At 47.7% G+C, this 12,302-nt stretch overlaps 1 protein-coding gene across 1 annotated transcript; it reads left to right on the top strand.

Annotated features, from left to right (window-relative positions):
• Nucleotides 1–3,604: 3,604 nt before the first annotated feature.
• LOC137141386 (olfactory receptor 10A7-like) lies at nt 3,605–4,402 on the top strand. Its single transcript, XM_067530244.1, has one exon. The coding sequence runs from the start codon at nt 3,605–3,607 to the stop codon at nt 4,400–4,402; it is 798 nt and encodes a 265-aa protein (XP_067386345.1).
• The last annotated feature ends 7,900 nt before the right edge of the window (nt 4,403–12,302 follow it).

The raw sequence follows: 12,302 nt of genomic DNA, 5'->3' as shown, positions 1-12,302 counted from the left end.
ACTGATGTTTGTCAGCAGAATGCTATAGTGAGGACCAGCCTTTAGTCCGTCTTCACAAGAGACAACTGGAGGTCTCCCAGCGCCATAGCGTTGTCTAAACGGGGGGTTAGGTCAGACTGTGGATTACCCCTGAGCCATGTCGTTACACTGAAGTGCGGCTATAGTGTAGACCTAGCCTCAATAAGTTTCCCCGGCCTGAAGCAGAGCTCTGTGTAAGCTTGAAAGCATGTCTCTCTCTCCAATAGAAGTTGGCCCAATAAAAGATACTCCCTCCCTCACCCCATCTCTCTCACTTTTTGGATTATCATTTTTTCAATGAAATGTCACATTTTCCTATGAAAAGTTTCCAAGAAAACGATTTTTCCCCTTGTTTCATCAACCTTTGCTGCAGAGAAAAGCCCCATTTTCTAACCGCATCTAAGGAAGACCGCTAAGGCCTGAAGTTACTGCTGTAACTAACACTTAATGCAGCAGGGGATATTGGAATAGGATCTGCCTTCCCGAGAGTCTGCCTGCCTCAGCTTAGCTTTAAAAAGCTTGTTGAAAACTCCCTGGGTTGTTTGTAGCTAAGAATGATCCGATCCCCATGCGCCACTGATTTATATTTTAATGAGCCAGAATAAACCCATTAAATGATGTTTATTTTCAAAAGGCTTCTGCAGCTCCAGAGGGAAAGGCTGCTCAGAGATACACAACAGCTGGATCATGCATCCCTCTGTGGGCAATGGGCGATAATGCCATAGGGTTGAGGAAAATACGATATCTCTGCCTTGTGCGCACACAGAGCCTCTGGTGTCTACAGAGAAAGGGGTTGCGCTACAGACATAAGACTGCACTCTCAGGGAAGGGACAAGGGGCAGGTAGGTGCCAGGGTCTATAACAGCTTAAAATGCCTTTCACACAGGCTTGACCTTGGGTCTCCCACATGCTAGGTCAGTACTGTGTTCGTTCATGTATCGTTTTGTGCCAGGGACCGTATGTAATTCCAGGGGGAAGGATCCTGCAGCCTTCCAGGAGCTAAGAATAGTGGGGTGTGATTAGGCGTCTTTTCTCCAGAGACCAACAGACAAAGAAAAAACTTTTGGATAAACAGAGTGAGTTTAAACTGACTTGGGACCTTCTTTTATACAGCACCCAGACAGCACCTTCTGTCCCGACCTACGTGGGGAGGACAGGGAGGACTTTGGCTTACAAACACCCCCCTAAGACAGTAAGTTTTTAGCATGCCTCTAGGAACGTGTATCATTTTAACATGCTTTCTGTGTAACGCTTTCCTCTGGAGAATAAATGTGCTCCTTCGAAGAGAAAGCAAAGCACAGACGCTGGCCAGCTGCGGGTGTGTGGCTTGCTGGAGATATCACAGTGCAGGCGAGGAACTTTGCAGCCCAGAAAAACCTTGCTCAGGCAGGAGAGAGAGTTGGGTCTTCACCCCAGAAAAGGGATGGCTCCAGAGCCTAGAGTGGGTGCACTCAAGGGACCATGAAGGGAGAATACAGATGCAGCTGCCTTGAGCTGTGACGGCGGCTAATACATCTTAAATCTTCAACTTGCCCTGAATCACTAAGATTTTGAAATGCTGTCGCTGGCACCATTTTCAAGAGGCACTTTTTGTTCCCATCACAGATGTACCTGGCGAGAGAGAACATTGAGTGAGTGAGTGAGTGAGTGAGTGAGTGAGTGAGAGACAAAGTGACTTTTAAGGTGGATTTAAAGGCGGAGTTAAGGGCTGAAGTTAGCAAACACAGTTTAAAAACCTACTCAAGCTCAGATAAGCTGCCTTCAACATGTGCCACCTGGTAGAGATGAAATCCCAGCTCGTAGGTCGTGTGCACGTGGAAGAGAGTAGGAGAGTGAGCTTTTGTGTTTGTACAGGTACAGCATTAGGAGATAGAGAGACAGAAAGAAGAAGTGTGACGGGGAAGTCATGCGTGATCTGCAGATTTTATTAGCGAGCCTGTTTTTCTGTGCGTGGGTGGACAAGGGGAGTAGTGCAGAGGAATATCCCTTTTAAATATCAGTGAGGTGTCTAGCAGTGCTCACAAAGGATGTCACCTATTTCCATACATGTAGGCTTGGAAGGATTTGATTATATCGGTAAATGTCGATTTCATCAAACACAGACCAAAAAAATATTTCCATCGACGAGCGTCAAAATTTGCAGCTTGGTAAAATAAGAAAAACGTCACCTGAGAACTCATTAGAGTTTGATTTAAAGCAATTTATGTTGTCTATTTTGCTGTCAATTTGTGTTTTAGGGGTTTAACTTTGAGTCCTCACATCTGTCAATACATAATTGTTGTCTGACACCCCTCAATAATTTCCCACCACTGTGAAAATTGAAACAGATAAAACCTAAAAATATGTTTAAAAGTAAACATTGATACGATCCATCAAAATGATGTTAAAAAATTCAGTCCAACCTGTTTACACTACATAACCCTCCTGTCCTGCTCATTTTCTAAGTGAGAAATTTACTCAAAGTCCCAGTGTTATAGGCTGTATCACCTTTTCAGTTACACTGAGCATCTCTAGCCACTCTCCATGTCACTGCAGTCCTGGAGTAGAGCAAAGATGAATGAACAAGAGCGGGAGAGAAGCCAAACCAGGATAGACGGCAAGATGGCTGGGGAAAATGCCCTTTCTATAATGCCTGGTGAATAGACATCTCTTAACAAATCAGTGTTCAGAGAACATCAACTTGGCTCAGCAAGCTAGTTCTTTTCACAGCAACCTGTTGTTGGTACAACAAAAATTAAATTGCAGTCGATTCATCTGTGCTGAGACAGAGACAGACGATGATGCACCATAAATGGCTATCTAGAGAGATAAATAAGGCTTGTCTACACAGTGAGTTAGTGTGTGTCAAGCCAGGGTTTGAATCTACTGCTTACCACCATGCCGTGCAGTGACCTGCCGTGTGGAGCCGGCTATGGAGCATTGAAAGTTTCCCATTCCAAATGGGCGCACATCAAAACCCCTATGGAACATTTACTGCCCCGTAGTAGGATCCACCTCCTGAGTCACTGCTCAGCAAGCTGGTGCACTTTAGATTCACACCCTGGCTTGCAGTGCACTAAATTGCCATGCAGAGAAGCTCATCGAGAGAAAATCAGCTATGTCGACAGATAGATAGACAAGCATCCATGGTGAGAGAGAGAGATGGTTACTGCTTATTACCCCTCTTTGATCCAAATAGGTAACAAAAATGTGGTTGTCACATTTGGAGCAGAAATCAGCATTGGACTCAGATATTTCTTTGGTGCAACCCTATTTGCAAGGTTCTTTCCCTGAACACAGAAGGAATCAAACCACAAGAGACAGTTTCTTTGCTCACACTTCTAAGCCCCCTTCCAGCCAGCACGCTGCCCAAAAATTATCTCCCTCCCCCTCTCTCTCTCTCTCTCTCTTTTTTTTTTTTTTTTTTGGCTTTCAGTGCTTGTTCTGTTGCCTCTTTATAAATCCATGGTACGCCCATAAAGGACCCTTCTGCCCTTAGAATCAATGGAAGAATGAAGCTGGATTTGTTGGCTTATTATGCATTGATCATTCCTTCCTTTTACCTAGATAACTTCCACCTTTCTGCCAGTCAATGACCTTGGCAGGGATGCCCAGCAGAAACCACACCATGGTGACACATTTCATCCTCCTGGGATTCTCCAACCTCTCGGAGATGCAGGTGTTGCTCTTTTCCCTGGTGCTGACCTCCTTCATCGTTGTGCTGACGGGGAACGTCCTCATCGTACTCATCACAACGCTGGATTCATCCCTCCACATCCCCATGTACTTCTTCCTCTGGAACCTGTCCTTTATGGAAATCTGCTACACCTCTGTCACCATCCCCAAGATGCTGGCCAACCTGCTGGTGGAGAACAAGAGCATTACCTTCACCGACTGTGCTGCTCAGCTGTATTTCTATCTGTTCTTCGCCACGGCGGAGTGCTACCTGCTGGTAGCCATGGCCTATGACTGTTACGTGGCTATCTCCCACCCACTGCGTTACACCGCCATCATGAACGACAGGGTCTGTGTTCGGCTGGTGGTTGCTTCCTACGTCGTAGGCCTCCCCGTCTCCTTTGGACAGACCACATTGATATTCAACCTGCCCTTCTGTGGGCCCAATGAGATCCACCACTTCTTCTGTGACATCCCCCCTCTGCTGAAGCTGGCCTGCACCGACACATACCTGAACGAGGTGGAGGTATTTGCGGTGGCTGTGCTGGTTGTCCTGGCCCCCTTCCTGTTGATCCTCATGTCTTATGCCCACATCATCCTCACCATCTTCAAGATGTCGTCTGCCGAGGGCAGGCTAAAAGCCTTCTCCACCTGCTCCTCACACCTCGTGGTGGTGACTCTGTTCTTTGACTCCGGCAGCTTTATTTACTTCCGCCCCAAGTCGAGTTAAGGAGTGGACAATGACAGCGTGCCTGTCCTCTTGTACATCGTCCTCACGCCCATGCTGAACCCCATTATCTACAGGCTTCGGAACCAGGAGGTGAAGGGGGTGCTACGAAGGACACTGGAGCGAAGATGCGCTAACACCCAGGGCTGTGCACGGTTCTGATGTGGTTGCTTGGGGTATCTTGCGCCACAAAGAGCAGAGATCTGATCACAGCTCCCACCGAGACTCCATGTGTAAGGTGGGAAACTCATTTTGGCTGAGCTTTCACAAACCAGCTTAAAGGAAGTAGGCACCCCAATCCCACTCAGTAGGAATCGGGTCCCCCAAGACCAATAGGCATGATGCCTCCAGCCCCAGTTGCATAGGATTTGGGCACTTAACTCTCTTAGGCTCCTTTGAAAATCACCTCCTTTTTCTGTTCTCTCTGTTGCATCGTGAAATAAAGGCTGTAGATTTCTGTGAATGGAAGCGGAAAGACAAACTTTCGAAATGTTTGGACAAAAAAATTCTAAGCCCGCACAAATCTGAATCATTCTTTCCACCTTTTCTACAATGACAAAGTGACATCTTCTGTCATGACTTCTTCATATCACTATTACACCTAGAAGCTTCAATAATGGACCAGTAACCCATTGTGCTAGGCTCTGTACAAAGCAAAGAAACTGTCTCTGCTCCAAATAGTTACAGTCCTGGGTTGTGGTAAGCAGGGTCCCATTTTCCATCCCTACTAAGTAACCTTTATTTTAAGGTGTTGTTTTTTTTTAAATAGCAAACCAAGAAAGAACACAAGTAAAGTCTCTAACAGAGAGTGTGGGTGTGCTTGCTCTGTGACATGCTGCATCTCCTCACCATACAACAGTAGCTTGACTCTACTGCTAAAAAGAAGGTTTGATTCCCAAGTGTATCCGCTGTCAGCATGGGACAAAGTGGCACTGCATGATATGGGTTTTGAGCCCTGATACATCCTGCAGGTGCCTCAAATCCCCCAACCTCTGCTGAGACGCCTGGAATCCTCCTGTTTCCAGTTTGAAATGTTTCATACGGCTGGTGAGACCACTCCCTTCTTCCGGGACATTGTTTCCTTCCTCTTTTACCTTCCTGATAACAATCCCTCTTTTCCTGGCTTCCCAGTCGCATACCCCAATTCCAGCGGTCCCTGTCTCTGGACTGTATTTCTCTCCTCAGCTGCATAATTTCCCGCCAGTGTCACCAATCATTACATCCAGTTCAGGGCTGGGGGGCAGGGGGAGGGGGCAACCACTCCATTAACCCCTGGGCATCCTGCATGCACATGTGCCTCAGCTCTGACTCACAGAGGATCTGTCCCGGGGTGTAAGTGGGCCCTCGAGAGGCAGGATCAGACAGGTACCCCACAAAGAATCCTCTACTAAAGTGGGGTGGAAAGGATGTCTCTTAGATGCCCTCCCTCGTATCACCCCAGCACACTTCCCCTCTGAGGGGAACAGAGGCCAGGGCTCCACCCACCCTTCAGATTGGCTGGCCGGGGTGGGAGGCTAGAGAAAAGGCCCATGGTAGCTCGAATGTGCAGTGAGAAGGGAGTGGACTGGGAAGGTCTGCAGAGAGAGTTTTCCCCTCCTAGACAGCACGTGACTCTCGGGGTCGCTGAGTGGTGGGCGGTGGAGTGAGGGACCCACCGAGGGCTGCCTTTGCTCTCCCAATCTGTGCTGGCCGTTCTACCCCAGCTGTGCTGCATGGAGAGGCACACGGGCTTCCCCCTTATAATCCCCCTAAACCCTTTGGTGCGCAACAAAACTTCACGCAAAGGCTGAGGTTTCCCTAGGGATTTCTCTCATCCGCCCCCATTAACCAGAACGGGGCACTCAAATCCCTCATGAAAATCTCAGCCTAAGCTAGCTGGTTGCCACATGGACATCCGGGCTTGAACCAGACCAGGGTGGTGTCTACAGCAGGGAAAAAGGAGGCAGCAAGTCCCCCACTGCCAAAATCCTCACTGCTTCATGCGAGTCAGAATCCCAAACCCGTACCAGGGCTTCTTGGATGGCAAACGGCCCACTAACAACGTGCCTCTTCCACCACTTTCTCCCTGTCCAAGGCCCTGCATTGAAATACCTGGACAGCTATTCCATGGCACAATGGTGTGTTGTCTACAGGTGGGTCTCCTGCACACGAAAACCTGGACATCTGGGGTTAGCGCTCAATAAACTGTATTTAATATCCAAGCAAAGCTCTTTGGGGGGCCTGTGCTGAGTTCCTTGTTCATTTTCCATAGTTAATTCAACAGCGAGCTTCACTTTCAAACCTCCAGTGTCACATTATTGGGTGAACCACACCTCTGTGTCCTTCCGGGTCTCTCTGAGCATATCACCTCAAGGCCTTGGGCCTTCCTTACCTGCCTTGGAGAGGAATCTCATGATTTTCCCACTTAAGATGAAAGTCGGTCTAAGTTAGCTTGTAGTCAAGTGTAAGTTTAGATGAAACCAAACATGTGTAGGGTGTTTGATGTGTTAAAATACCTTTTATTCCCTAATGCTTTGTTCCCACTGTTAAAAAAAACAAACACGGGTTGAAAAGTCTGTTAGCCACTACACCACTGGACACAGGTTCCTGAATGGAGCAAAGGTAGGTGCCTGAATCCCAGGCGATCCTGCAGGGCAATAAACCATTGGAGTTCACGAGGCAACATAGCTGAGGCTGGGCGTAAAAATGGCTCCTGAGCGTCATCTCCCATGAGGCCCGACGGCAGCATTTCTGAATCACGATATTTGCATTTGGGGGCACTTGTGTTTTCAATGAAAAGTCGATATTTTCCATGGAGGCCTCTAAAACCTCTCTTTGATTCATTAAAACACATTTTCCAAACAAGTCATCACAGCAGCAGATAGCAGTGGTGTCCAAAGGGTGACGGACACGTTCCAGGAGATGACGAGAAAAACATTCACATCAGGCAGTCTTTAAATTGACACACACTAGTGAACGTACTCTGATCTCTCCACCTCAAATTGTCACCACAGTGGTGAGATGAAAACTTAGGGTTTCACCACCAGCGGGTGCTGGTTTTGGTCCCAGGGCCGCTAACTTCAGGGTGGTGATCTCCAGACATCGCCCCTTCCACTTCTTTTCCATCAGCACAAGAGAGCAATAGGCTGACAGGGACAATCTGGAGGGGTATTTCTGTGTACGACAGCTGAGCTTTCATTCCCTCTCCAAGATCACAGCCTCACTGAGCTCCCATGGCTGGAACGCATGGTACGAGATGGGCCCCGACATCTGCGCACAAAAAGCAGAACAAAGGTGGGAATGGAAACAGAGGCAGAGCGAAATGAGGTGACTTTCCCCAGGCCACGCAACAAATAAGTGGCAGAGCCATGAAGCAAATACAGAGTTCCAGTGCCCGATACACTAACCCACGCTGCTTTGGGCTGGGAGGAAGGAGTAGGGGACAGCAATATTGTCTAAATGTGGCTTCGTGGCTGCCTAGGGTCACAGCTGAGAAGTTAGCACATGCACTGTCCTGGCTGATTGATCTGCGTCATCGGGTGACCAACTGTCCCGCAAATCGCAGGACAGTCCCGTAATTGGCTCCTTTGTCCCACGTCCCGCAACGATCACACAATGTCCTGAAAAATACGGAATTGGGTGGGGAGGGTGCTGCCCGGCCAGGCTGCTCTGCTCTGCACAGGGCAAGGAGTTGGAGGAGCTGCCCGGTTGGGCTGCTCCGCTCCGGGCTTGAGGGGGCTCAGGGATGGCATTAGGGGGGAACATGGAAGGGGCAGGCCAGGTGGGAAGTGAAGGATTGGGGCCAGCCACGGGGCAGGGTTGTTCACCTTGCTAGCAAGCTAGCAATATCGATAGCTATCAGCTAGCTACTGGATGTAGAATTTCGTTAAATGTGTTGTTTTAACTGTCTACATCGTCCCGAAACGGGCTGTTTCGCTACGGGATGACAATAGTGCTCTTGGTTCCATTAAACGGATTTATTTTTTCTCATTTCACCGCATCCCGTGATGCCCCGCAAATGAGATCCTGCGGTCCTGAAATTCACGGTGCTCAGATGTGAGCAGAAACTTTGGAGTGGGCCAGGGGCCGATACACTGTAGACAGGCCCCGCTCGACGGGGGCAGAAAATACAGGACAGGAACGGGGCAGACCCAGGGAAAGATTCTCAGCTCAAGCAAACTTGAACGGCTCTGTTCATGTAAGTGGGGCTACGCCCCCTGACACCAGCTGGGGAATTGTCCCTTTGATGCCAGTGGAGCTGCTGCAGTTCACACCAGAGCTGAAGGTGGCCCCTGATGTTTTTTGGAGAGGGAAGGGAGATTATACTTCACAATAGCCACTGGGTCGGGGAGGCGCAGAAGTGAGAAAAAAGGGAAGTGGTCAGCTACAGTGTGTCTTGGCTACTAGATGTTGATAGAGGCTACCTAAGGGCAGAGAGAGATTTCGTGTCTGAAGTGTTTGCCAGATGGCAGTGCTGTGTTGGGCTGAGAAATGGGCAGCGATAGCTCAAAGTCAATCACTCTCGAGAGGCCACAGAGGATGCCCATTGGCGCAGGGGAGTGTATCGTAATGGACCATCGCTGTGGCCAAGGCATGGCTCAGAAAGGTAAATTACGCTTCATTGTGTGAATCATTCCCCGTCCCCTCCGTACGCTCACTGGGCTGCTTCTCTAAATACAAATGACACTGGGGAAAAACACATTGAGAACAAAGCTTTGGAGACAGAAAACTGTCCATAATGGGGATGGGTCTCAGTGAGGCCTAATTTTAAAAGTTTTGGGATTCAGCTGTACTAATTTAAAACAGAGCCAGGAATTAAAGACCCCAATAATAAAAGTCCCTTCTCAAATTTTCCAGCTAAAACAGCTCTGGAATTTTTTCTGGCCCATCTCTGAGAAATCCTGAGCGACGCTGGGGAAGAAGAAAGGCCCAATCAAAGAGATCATTAGGAAGTCCAGTTAAGACTGCGGGCTATCTTCACAAGGCACAGCTGGACTCATGCCTGAGAATCCTTCAAACTATTTGCCTTCTGTGTGTTTGGGAGAGGTCAGAGCATCTTTGCAGTGGGGATCTCAACACGCAGATGTGGTCAAATGCTCTGTATAGGATGCCCAGTGTGTGATACCAGAACTTCTCATATACCAAGAGGACGAAGTGTTATCTAGGCCAGTGGTTTTCAACCTTTCCAGATTACTGTCCCCCTTTCAGGAGTCTGATTTGCCTTGTGTACCCATTTCACCTCACTTAAAAACTACTTGCTTACAAAATCGGACATAAAAAGACACAAAAGTGTCACAGCACACTGTTACTGAAAAATTGCTTACTTTCTCGTTTTGTCTGTAAGAATTTTTAGTTAGCACTGACTTTGCTGGTGCTTTTTATGTAGCTTGTTGTAGAACTAGGCAGATATCTAGATGAGTGGATGTACCCCCTGGAAGACCTCTGCATACCCCCAGGGGTACACGTAACCCTGGATGAGAACCACTGATCTAGGCCATCCGTATACAAGACAAGAAACTGGGCAGCTAGAGGCCAGCTGCTTCTGCTCCCAAGGCGGAATGGGAGGGGTGAGAAGCCAGGGGGGAGAGAACCACACCTACCACTTCCCTGCTATCCACAAGGCGCGTTATCCTGTCAAAGAAAGCTTGTAGGTTGGCTTGACACGATTTGTTCTTGACAAATCCATGCCAATGGTTACTTATCACCTTATTATCTTCTAGGGGTTTGCAAATTGATTGCTCAATTATTTGCTCCGCTATTTTTCTGGGTACTGAAGTTACTCTAATTCCCCAGGTTGTCTTTATTTCCCCTTTTTATAGATTGGCCCTATATTAGCCCTTTTCCAATCCTTTGGATGCTCTCCCATCTTTCACAATTTGCCTAAGATAATCAGTAATGTCTCAGATATATCCTCAGTCAGCTCCTTGAGTATTCTAACTTGTATTTCATCAGGCCCTGGAGACTTGAAGACCTCTCACTTGTCTCTGTAATTTTTAATGTCTTATTTATCAAAACAGATGACCAGACACACCCAGAGATGTCCTGCTTGATAAAGGCCGGATGAGTTCAGACCAGCTCCTTTGAAAACCCCAGCCTACACTCCAATCAGGCAAAGCAATTATCCCATCCAGCGAGGCCAAGTGTGTTTAGAGGGCTGAACACATAGGGCTGCTCTTTGTTCTGTCAACATTGACAGCACAGGAGTCCCCAGTCTCAGGCCTGGTCTACACCAAAAAATTAGGTCGGTTTAACTACATCACTGAGAAATCCACATCACTGAGGGGCTTAGTTAAACCGATAAAAGTCCCTTTATAGACAAAGCTAGATGGACGGAAAAATTCATCTTTACCGCTTTGCTCTGTCCATCTCTTCTGACCCGCTGTGGGAATGGTAACCAGGCAGAGGCAGCTGAAGGTAGAGGATACGTTTACAGAAAGTCTTTTCCTGCTCTCATCTCTACAGTCTCTTGGGCACTTCGGCGGTTACAGACCGGAGAACTCCTGAGCGACACTTCAGAGGAACTTTAACCAAATCAAAAAGAACAGCAAACATAAGGCGTATACTTTAAAACAGGGTTTCCCCCTGTGCGTAATCATGGCAGTCTCAGGACTGAGAATCCTGGACATTTCCTTTCCCATTCTAAATTATTTATTTTCTGTTCCTTTGGGAGAGGTAGAAACCTCTCCGAAAATAGAATCCTACATGCAGAAATGGTCAAGCAGCCCATATGGCACATCCCAGGAATGACACTGGAACTTCAAGGAGGCAATTGCAATAGACTTTAGGAAACTGACCACCAGAGAACATTGCATCAGAAATATGTGAACAGTTTGTGCATGCAACAGTACAGAGAGGAGCTTCCTGGTATTCTCAGTCTGGTGCTGAGCAATTCGGAGGAGGATCCTGCTGGCCCATGTCCAGCTCCCACTCACCAGGGATGACCCGGCTTCCACCCTTCGCGCCTGGGCTGCAATCATTTTATGGGGGAAGATCCTTGCAAGCTATCCCAGCTCATGGAGGTTGGGCTGAGATCCTTAAAAGATGCCCCCCCCCCCCCCCCGCATGGTGTTTATGACCATCTCTGCTCCAGGACTGGTGCTTGTAGTGTCAATAAACAAAGTTATACCAACAAATTACCCAAACTCCATCTCACTGAAGTCTCCTGTCATGGCAAACCAATCTCCAAGGCCCTGAATTCTGCTTCCACTCAGCAGACAGGAGTCAATATTGTTAAACAAATACGTAATCATTAGTAATTAGTAATCATATCCAAGTTCCTTAGGAGAAATATTTCTACTGGCCTCGTGTGCCTGTCTGTGTAATAGAGAGCGAGATTTCCTCTCATCCAGCTCTCTCATTTGCAAAATACAGATTCATTTTACTTTACATTCAGTTTCTGTTGGGAGAATGTGAAGTAAATAAAGTGAAAGACAAAATTATAATCTTGCTTTTGGCCTTGCTTTTAACCCAAGAAAATTAGAAGGCAAGTAAGAAAGGAATATGAGTGAAAGCTCAAGGTTAATCTCACCCCCAAAGAGAGTAAAAGTTTTGCCTCTCTGTAATGAGAGAAGATAAAGGGACAGATCCAAGTAAATGTTCCTACAGTAACCCAGCAGCAGGGAGGGAGAGAAGGAGAAAAGCACTGAGATTTCTGGAAGATGACCAGATGTAACCTCACTCCCTATCCCCTCCTATGGGGTATGAAGGAGGCGGTGATAAAGACCCTATACCTAAGACCCTCCAAAAAGTAACATGACCATATATTGGAAGAGATGGTACTAGGGACAGAGGTGAAGGGCGGGGGCCTACAGGTATAATTAAGCCTACCAAGAAGAAGGAGGGTGAAGAGGGGGCTCCAGCAGCGTACAGAGTCATAATTAGGGAAAAGGGGCGTTCTCTTAGTGCACAGAGCTATGGTGAGAGG

The sequence above is a fragment of the Emydura macquarii genome, unplaced genomic scaffold (genome assembly GCF_026122565.2).
Source record: "Emydura macquarii macquarii isolate MOO-44397 ecotype Brisbane River unplaced genomic scaffold, CSIRO-AGI_Emac_v2 contig_3056, whole genome shotgun sequence".
NCBI lineage: Eukaryota > Metazoa > Chordata > Testudines > Chelidae > Emydura > Emydura macquarii.
The sequence above is the reverse complement of the archived record's forward strand: the minus strand, read 5'-3'. Positions and strand labels throughout refer to the sequence as shown.